Below are 8819 nucleotides of genomic sequence, written 5' to 3'. Positions count from 1 at the left end.
GTCAACACTGCTGTAAGAAACTAAGGACTAGAGGCTTGGGGGGGGGGGGGGGGAAAGTTTCACTCTGTCCCAGCGTGAGCTGTCCAAACAAGCTGCAGGAGAAAACCGAGTCAAATATTTCCGCATAGTCAATATTTAACACTCACTGAAGATGAACTGACAGGGGCTAAGCCCTAATCCAGCATGGTGGCCCACATGCTCAGTTCAAGGCTTGCCTGGCTGGCTACAAAATTAGAACCTGGGATAAACTCTTCAGTACAGTACATATATCAGTTATTATATATATTCAGTACACGTTCTGAACGTTTCTTTTGTGTACACACGTGTATACATGTGTATGGACTAGGGCTGAATTATTTAATGTGTGCCTATCCGTGTGTTTGTACATGTGATGCTTAGTGCCCTTAGAGACCAGAACACATTGGATTCTCTGGAACTGGAGTTACAGATAGTTGCAAGCCACCATATGGGTTCTGGAAGTTGAACCAAGGTCCTCTGGAAGAACTCTTAACCTCCGAGCCATCTCTCCACCTCCCCTATCTCCTTCTATTGAGATAGGATAGTCCTTGAACTCTGTAGCCCAGGTTTACCCTTGAATTCACAGAAATCCATTTGGCCCTGTCTACCAGAGTGCAGCCCTTCTGGTTAATTAGACTGGTCTCATGTATCACAGGCTAACCGCGTACTCCCGATTCTCACCCTTAGTTCCTGAATGCTGGGATTATAGTACACCACTCTGCTAGGAAAATGCTACAACCTCTGGCTCCCAGATCTTTCCTGGTAGAGCTGCAGAAGGCAATACATGCCTTTAATCTCAGTACTTGGGAGGCAAAGGCAGGCAGATCCAGGAGTTTCAGGCCAGCCTGGTCTATACATAGCAAGTTCCAAGGCTACACAGTAAAACCTCGTCTCAAAACAGCAAACAAAAAAAAAAAAAAAAAAAAAAAAAGCCAAAAACCCAAAAATCAAAAACACAAGAGCTCCTGATTTGACATGCCTTTAATCCCAGCATCCACTGAGCAGGCAGGGTAGGCAGGTTTAAGCTCCAGGACAGCCTGGTCTACAGCCATAGTTACAGGTAAGGCTAAAGGGAAACCCTGCTTTGAAACACCAAAAATCAAACAGGTCATTCCTATAATCCCAGCATTCAACATAACAGCAAAGGCACTTGAGCCTGGCTGGTTAGGTGACTCAGAAAAAAAAGTCCCAGCCAAGCCTTGTCCATACATTCCTGATGCTACAATGTGGCTGTACCTGCTTTGAAAAGGTGACAATCCTGAAACTTTGTTGAAGGGAAGTGGTCATAGTCAAGGGGTTTCCTTGGTCGAGGGAGTGGGCAGGGAAGGCCTGGTTTCTATCCCAGCACTGGTAGTTCTGTACCCCTGGAGGAAATCAAATCTAGCCCGAAAAGCGCCCAGTCTACCTGGCTCTGTACCAAGCATACATCTTTGTATGAATGAATGGAAAACTCAAAAGTTAAGACAAAAGGTTTTTATTCAAAAATGCCAAGTATAAAAAAAAAAATAAGATCTCTTTCATTCCCCTGTACAGCATTTCACTCAGATAAAACCAGCGGGCTACATGCTGCTCAAAGCAGCCCCAGAGAGGATCCGGAAGGCACACCACACCGGAACTGACTTTGTCTTATGTACAGTCAGCAGAGCCTAGACCCGCTCCAGCAAGCCGGCGAGGGGCCCCCCACAGAAGGGAGCCACAGCTGTCCCACCGGAGCCCCAACACCCCAGCAAGCGTTGCAGCCCTCCCCAAAAAGGTCCCTAAGTCAGGAGGAGAAAAAAGAAAAACAAAAAACAAAAAACAAAACCATGACAATAAAACCCTCGGGGCAACAGTCAGTGGAAGCTTGGAACAAGAAGGTAACCAAATAAATAAATAAATAAATACATTAAAACATCGACTTCCAGGCTAGCATGTGCCTTCTTTCAAAAACAAAACAAGCAGGGAAAAAAAAACCAAAACAAAAAAAACCCCCAAAATCCAAACCAAACCCCCAACACATAAAATAACTTAAAGGCATTTTTTTTCTTTAAGATCATTATCTACAATCCTTTAGTAGGCTACCATGCCAGACTATACACACATTTACAGCTTGTCTGCTTGTTGCATTGGTTGTGCGATCTGGGTGAGGTCTTGGCTTTGAAACGGTTAGTTCGAAACCAAAAAGGAAGACCGGTTCACGTGGGAATTTTACTAAAGGAGGCAGAAAAAGGGCAGGTGGCTCAGCAATTGACCCTGTAGCCTCTCCCATGGCACCTTTTGTAGGAAGTGAGGGGGATGGGAAGAGGAAGGGAGAAGGAGGAAGCAAACCCAGGCAGAATTTGAGAAGCAGCAGGTAAGAGGTAAGTTCAAGTATTTCTCCCAGCACAGGCGGAGTCCCCACAGAAGGCACTCAGAGGAGTTGGAAGAGGTGACAGGGACTTAAATACGGTGCTAGTTTTTACCCCACCCCCAAATGTTTTTGTTCCCCTACCCTGGCCCATCTTGGTGACCCACAGTCTCCATGGTGACACAAGTTCCATGACAGGGCTCTGACCCACTCCCACCCCCCACCCGGGATTCTGCGGAGCCCAGCAACACTAGATGCCGAGTCTATTGGGGGGGCAAAGAGGGGCCCAGGATGAGTGAAGTTGTCTCTTGTCCTTGTGGGAGGCTGCTCCAGGGACTTGGAGTCTGGAATGAGTTGTCATTACTGTTCCTGTGTCTTCAAGCAGGAGGGTCCTGTTGGAGGGCCAGTTGACAAGCTCTCCCTCCCTGGAGGATCCGACAGAAAGGCTGCTATTTGCTGGGGGCCGGTGACAAGCTGTGCAGGTGAATCTCGGCGGTTGCCTGCGGCAGGAGGACGTCCTGCATCCATGGATGGTTCTGGATTTCTTCAAAGGAAGGCCGATCTGACGGTCTCAGGGCCAGGCACCATCTAATCAGATGCTGACATTCTGCGGAAGGCAGGAGCAGACGGAGGTTAAAGATGACTCAACTTGTTTTTGTAATGCAAAGGTCTTCTTCCAGAGACCCATAGGTCTGGGGTTTTTAAAGAAGCACATACTTCTATACCCAACACCGCCGGGTGGGAAAGATCGAATACAGAGAGCTCCTGTAGGCTGCTTTCAGTTTAAAAAGGGCCTCCCCTCTTAGACCTGTGGTTTCAGACTTCAATAGCCTGGGCCTTTCCCACGACACCCACTCACCAGAAATAGGAAGGATGACAAGAGTTTTGATGAGCCATCACTGAACAAGATGAGGTGATTCACCTACTGACTTACACTGACACTACCCGGAATGAGGTCACCGGGACCACGGTATTTAAAGAGCTATCGCCTTAAGGGAAGAAGGCTTCAACAGACCTTGATTTTTATAACTTTGTTTAGAGACTAGGCCTCTGCTGGTACGAAAATCCCCCTATTTCTGGAGTCCAGGTAGTGGGGGGCGTGGTCAGAGGCAGGCTAAGGCCCTACTCTCCCCAAAAGACAATGAATAAAGAAAAAATTTAAAAGGTGGGTAGGAATAGACCCGACCCCCATACTCTCTCTAGCAATCCCCAAACCAGACTTTCAAATATACCAACCCTGAAGGGGGTGGGGGAGGGGGCGGCATGCCCAGAAAGTTACCTGAGGAAACCCTTTGCCTGAAGAACACTTGGCCCTTGATGATCTCTTCGTCACGCTCAAACGGGATATCCCCGCAGACCATGTCATAGAGCAGGATCCCCAGGGACCAGACAGCTGCCGACCTGCCGTGGTATCGATGGTAGCGAATCCACTCTGGAGGACTATACACTCGGGTTCCTACCAGCAGAGGGAAAGCAAGAAACCATTGTTAGCAGAAAGAAAGTAGCTTCTTTAAAAAGATTTTTTTTTCTCCTAGAGACAAGTTTCTCTCTGTAGCCCTGACTGTCCTGGACCTCACTCTGTAAACCAGACTAGCCTTGAACTCACAGATCTGCCAACCTCTGCCTTTCAAATGCTGGATTAAAGGCACGAGCCACCATCGCCCCGGGCTTTTAAAATACACCTTAATAAAAGCACTGTTTGGAGGCACACACCTTTAATCCCAGCTCTCAAGAGGCAGACAGGCAGATTTGACTCGTAAACCCGTAAAATATATTTATTACTCCCCATCTCTGCCTCTTTGGTCCGGACAGAAAATGGACTGATGATAGAATAGTTCTCCTTGAGCCCAAACCCCATCCCCAATCCCTTACACACTGGCCCAAAGGACAAACAGTCACCGAAAAGCTAAAGTCCAGAAGCCTTAGTCATCACTCGGTGGGATAGCCTCGAACTACGACCCTGAGGACCCTTATACACGACACTGAAGTCAGGGTGTGTTTTGGAAAACGTTCTTCTGGGTTCTACGCAAGCAAGGCATGACACCTACACTTTTCCCTCCCTAGACTGGAAAGGTACAGTTGCAAGGCTGGTTTCAGACCACGTGATTCCTGTTTACAAACTTTGGGTAGTAAAAAAAAAAAAAAAAAAAAAAAAAAAGGTGCTAGCCTCATGGTGCTCGACAGGGGGCAGCAAAGACTTGCCCAGTGGGGGAAAACACTGGGGAGGACGCTGCCAGCCATTAACTGTTAAATACAAAAAATGCAGCTCAGCCCAGCAGCCTCCAAAGAAATTCAAACCACAAGCCAGAGTCACAAGTTTTGAAAGGACGTAGTTTGTTAGGGTGAGCCACTCAGATCATGACCCACCCTCGGGCTTTGATCTACGATTCCTCCCCTCCTTTTCTGAAAGAACACAATCCAAGCCCCTCCCTACGATAGGTTTTCATCCTCCCTGAGGAGACACCCAACTAATTTTCAAACCAGCAACAGATCTTATTTCACAACATTCATTCCAGGCCTCGTCACCCCACAATACCCCCAAGTGGAGTGAACCGCGGCTTTTATTCCTTTACCCTCAAAAACAAAAACAAAACCCTGCAGTTCTAAGAACTACCTTAAAACTCCCACACAAAACAAACTACCAAAAAAAAAAAAAAACAAAAAAACCCCACAAAAACCCGGCACCAATGTCTCCCGCCACCACCGGCTCCACCTCCTACTGGCGAGAAAAGTGGGTCATACTTTAGAAATCTGGGCTACAGCCGGTTGCCCACGACCTCTTGCTCACCGGGAAAGCATGAAATTTACTAAATTCTTACTAAAAACAAGCAAACAACAGCAACAAACAACAACAACCACAACAAAAACCCAGTCTCGCCCAGAAATGTTGCAGGTTCGTCCAACCAGCTTGAAATCCCCGGCTGTACTATGCCGGGAAGCTCGCCTCTGCCCCACCCCTGCCAGCTCTGGAGCCAGGCGGCCCAATGACCTTTACAAAGGGCCGGAGCCCAGGCCGCCGGAGGCTTCCAGGCCGGGACCTTGGGCAGCTCCCTCCCCGGGGCCTGGGCTCACCATCAAAGTCCGTGTAGACTGTGTCCTTGAGCAGCGCCCCCGACCCGAAGTCGATGAGTTTGAGTTCGCCGCGGTTCAGGTCGATTAAGATGTTCTCGTCCTTGATGTCGCGGTGCAGAACCCCGCAGTTGTGGCAATGCCGCACGGCCTCCAGCACCTGCCAGAAGAAGCTCCGAGCCAGCTCCTCCTGTAGGGCTCCTCGCTCGGTGATAAAGTCGAAAAGGTCTTGTACCGGTTCCGGCCTCTCCAGGATCAGCACGAAACTATCGGGCCTCTCGAACCAGTCCAGAAGTCTAATGACGCCGGAGAAGCCCGAGCTCACCTTCTTCAGCAGGACCACTTCCATGGGCACTCGGGTGCCATTGGGCTGCAAAGGGTGAGGGGCGAGGGTTAGCGCGCCGGTTCCGGCACGCCCGTCACCACCCACCCACCCACGCGAGGGTCTCTGGCTCACTCACCAGTTCTCCCCAATCGGAAATCCGGTCCTTCTCCACGTGCTTGATGGCCACCTGGAAGAGACCCCCGAGTCTCCATCAGACCCTCCTGCTCCGAGCATCCCTCCGCGCGCCCTCCCCAAGGCGGGGTTGCCCACTCACCGGCAAGTTGTCGGCGACGCGGATGCCGGAGTAGACCGAGCCGAAGCCACCGCTGCCCAACAGCGGGCCCACTTGGTACTGCGACTCCAGGGGCTCCTTCTCTTTGCCTAGGAAAGAGGCACGGGACACTAAGCGCGCGCGGCCCACGCGGGGGTCCCCCCAGCCACCCGCGCGCCCAGGGTGGGGTGGGGACACTCACCCGGCGCCAGCTTGGTGGCGTGCAGGTCGTTGCAGGGCGCGGCGCGCAGGTGGGCCAGGGAGTTGATCTTGGACAGGAGCATCCCCACCTCCAGGGTGTCGGTGCGGCGCCGGTGCCGGGACGAGCAGCAGCGGCGGCGAAGCGAGCTGGGGCTGAGCCGACGACCGGGACTCAGACTGCGGGTGGCGTTGCGGCTCGGGCTGCGGCTGGCGCGCAAGGCCGAGGGCGAGTCGGAGGACGACTGAGGGCGCTGGCGGCGGACGGGCTCGCCGGCCGGGTCAGGCAGTGCGGGAGGGACGAGAGGCGCCGCGGGACCCAGGGCTGCTGCTGACTGTGACTGCTGCTGCTTCTGCTGCTGCTGCTACTGCTACTGCCGATCCCGCCGCCGGCGCTGCCGACTCCCCTCCAGCCTCCTCCGCCGCCACGGCCGCTGCTGCAGACGCCCGGCTCGCCCCGCCGCCAGGAGTAAAGGGGCGGAGCGCGCCGCTGGGGAGGGCGCGCGCGGCGGGCGGGGACGGGGCGGGGCCTCTCCGGGAGGCCGAGGTGGGGAGCCCGGCTGGCGCGGCGGCGGAGGGCGGAGAGGGGGCGGGGAGGCGGCGGGACGAGGGCCGCTCCCCTCCGCTCCGCCCCCTCGCGGCTACACCCCTCTTTCCCGGCCCCGCCTCCGGGCGCGGCTGCAGCCAACCAGGAGCGGTCCGATCTGCATAAGGCGTTGCGGGCCCCACCCACGCCCCGCCCCGCGCCTCGCGGTCAGAATGGTCGCTAACGCCGCCACGACGTGGCGGGAAGGAAAAGGCGCCAAAACGGAGGGGGAGGGGCGCTGGGCGTGCAGGGAGGCGGGAGCTGGGTGGCGCGCGCGGCCGGGGGAGGAAGGATGGGGAGGGGCGTATCGATTCAAACCCAAACAATAACAAAGCCATCAAAGGCCGCCCGAGGCCAGCTCCGCCGGCTCTGTGTTTCCCGGAGATTTGGGGTGTGGAGGGGGGTCGAGGGTTGGAGCTGGAGCGTAGCAAGTTGTGAAAAATGGAAGGGCGTTGGTGTGGCCGGCGCGGAGGCCATGAGCAGGGACCGCGTGTGTTTGGATGCCGACGAGGGTGGTCCTCTGGTGTGACTCAGCCCGGAGACCTCCAAGGCTGCTGGGGCGGGATGACGATGTGCTTGTGGGGCTAGATCCTGGGGGTGGAGGTGGTGTTTTGGGGGGGCGAAGGCTGTGCAAGACGTGAGTCACCGGCGTTTTGCACACCGAGGGAGTCACAGGCCTGCGAAGAAAGTGGGGGAGACCTGGGCGGCGAGGAGCCGGTGACAAAGATTCTCAATTTAGAAATGCAAAGAAAAATCTGAAGGTACCAGGAGGTCCTGAGCCCCTCAGAAAGGATCCGTGTCCGAGCGCCTGGGAGAGAGGGAATCACGACACAAATGTTAGCTTTCTCGTGCCAGATGCTGCCTCAGCCCCTTCTGAGAGGGCGGGAGGAGCAGGAAAATTCCTGGTCGCGGACGAGGGTGGGAGGGTGCCGCTGTGTTTAATCAGAGGTTGCTCCGGTAGTCACCTCATCAGCTTGGTATTAGCAGTCAGGCGATACCAGCTATTATTGGCCCCGGCCCGAGCCTTGTCTCAAAGGAAAGTCCCCACGTGCACGTGGAAATACCACCGAAAGCTAGCCCAGCCCGATTTCGTCTTTTGTCCTTTTAAACTTCATGGAGAGTTGATAACGAAATGGGTAAACTCTCATTCTGTGTAACCTATAAACTGAGATGCTAGTGGCCGGAGTCATTGAAAGCCAACTACACCCCATTTTCGTTATTTAGGTCCGAGGGATCTTGAAAGGAGGGATGAGGCTGTTATAGATGTAGTCATTAACGCATTTGTAAATGCTTCCTTTACAAGTTTTCCATGGGGCTTATAAAGATGCCCAGAGACTCCATAACTTTTATGGATGCCTCTTAAAGAAACATTACATATTTCCCTTTTGTTTTTGTTCTGTGGCCTAACTCATTCATTTCTGATGACGAAAGGAGAAAAACCCAGGGGAACAAGAATTACTTCCTTTTTTGCAGATAGGAAAAATGAATCGTAACCAGGATGACACAGGGTCATGCGACAGCTCGGGGAATGACCCAAATTCTGCTCCTGAGGGTTCAGAGCTTTCCTTTCAACGTCTTTAAACTCTTGTAACACTGGTATTGAACAGGGCATCAGGAAACAGGTATGTTGGAGTGGTGTCAGCCCTCAACCCTGGCATTCTGGACCAGGCCAGCCTTGTCTAAATAGAGAAATCCTGTCTATGAATACATATTTTTAAAATTCCTCCAGTCCCCTACCAGGCCCTCAGCTCTGTCTAAACAGGGCTATTTCCACTTGTTTTCAATCTCCCAGCACATTCCAGACTTTGTGCCTCTGAAAACTAAGTCCACCTGTCCAAAGTACCCTGTCCTCTTCTCGGAATGTGTTTGATGTTGGGAAATCAGTCCAGGGTGTGTTACACGTGCACCCTGCCACTAAGCTACACTCAAGTTCTCTCTCATTCAGAGCCTTGTGTTCTGAACGAGGCACACGTATTTCCACATTTTTGCTGAACAAACACCAAGCCTTTGCTGTCCCTCCACCCAT

General features: G+C 52.8%; 1 protein-coding gene across 1 annotated transcript; it reads right to left on the bottom strand.

The window, feature by feature from the left end:
* Window positions 1-1494: 1494 nt before the first annotated feature.
* Window positions 1495-6544, bottom strand: PIM1 (Pim-1 proto-oncogene, serine/threonine kinase). Its single transcript, XM_080937858.1, has 6 exons — window positions 6212-6544; window positions 6013-6119; window positions 5875-5925; window positions 5417-5783; window positions 3624-3800; window positions 1495-2951 (listed from the first exon to the last, which is right to left on the bottom strand). The coding sequence occupies exons 1-6, from the start codon at window positions 6291-6293 to the stop codon at window positions 2794-2796; spliced, it is 942 nt and encodes a 313-aa protein (XP_080793984.1). The 5' UTR covers window positions 6294-6544; the 3' UTR covers window positions 1495-2793.
* Between the last annotated feature and the right edge of the window lie 2275 nt (window positions 6545-8819).

The sequence above is a fragment of the Micromys minutus genome (genome assembly GCF_963924665.1).
Source record: "Micromys minutus genome assembly, chromosome: 25".
Classification (NCBI taxonomy): Eukaryota; Metazoa; Chordata; class Mammalia; order Rodentia; family Muridae; genus Micromys; species Micromys minutus.
The sequence above is the reverse complement of the archived record's forward strand: the minus strand, read 5'-3'. Positions and strand labels throughout refer to the sequence as shown.

Bases quoted from the DNA above. Each gene is read 5' to 3' on its own strand.
- PIM1 (XM_080937858.1), bottom strand. From the start codon at position 6,293: ATGCTCCTGTCCAAGATCAACTCCCTGGCCCACCTGCGCGCCGCGCCC. The intron at 5,926-6,012 runs GTGAGTGGGCAA...GGTCTCTTCCAG, and splicing joins GCGTCGCCGACAACTTGCCG to GTGGCCATCAAGCACGTGGA. The intron at 5,784-5,874 runs GTGAGTGAGCCA...CACCCTTTGCAG, and splicing joins TTTCCGATTGGGGAGAACTG to CCCAATGGCACCCGAGTGCC.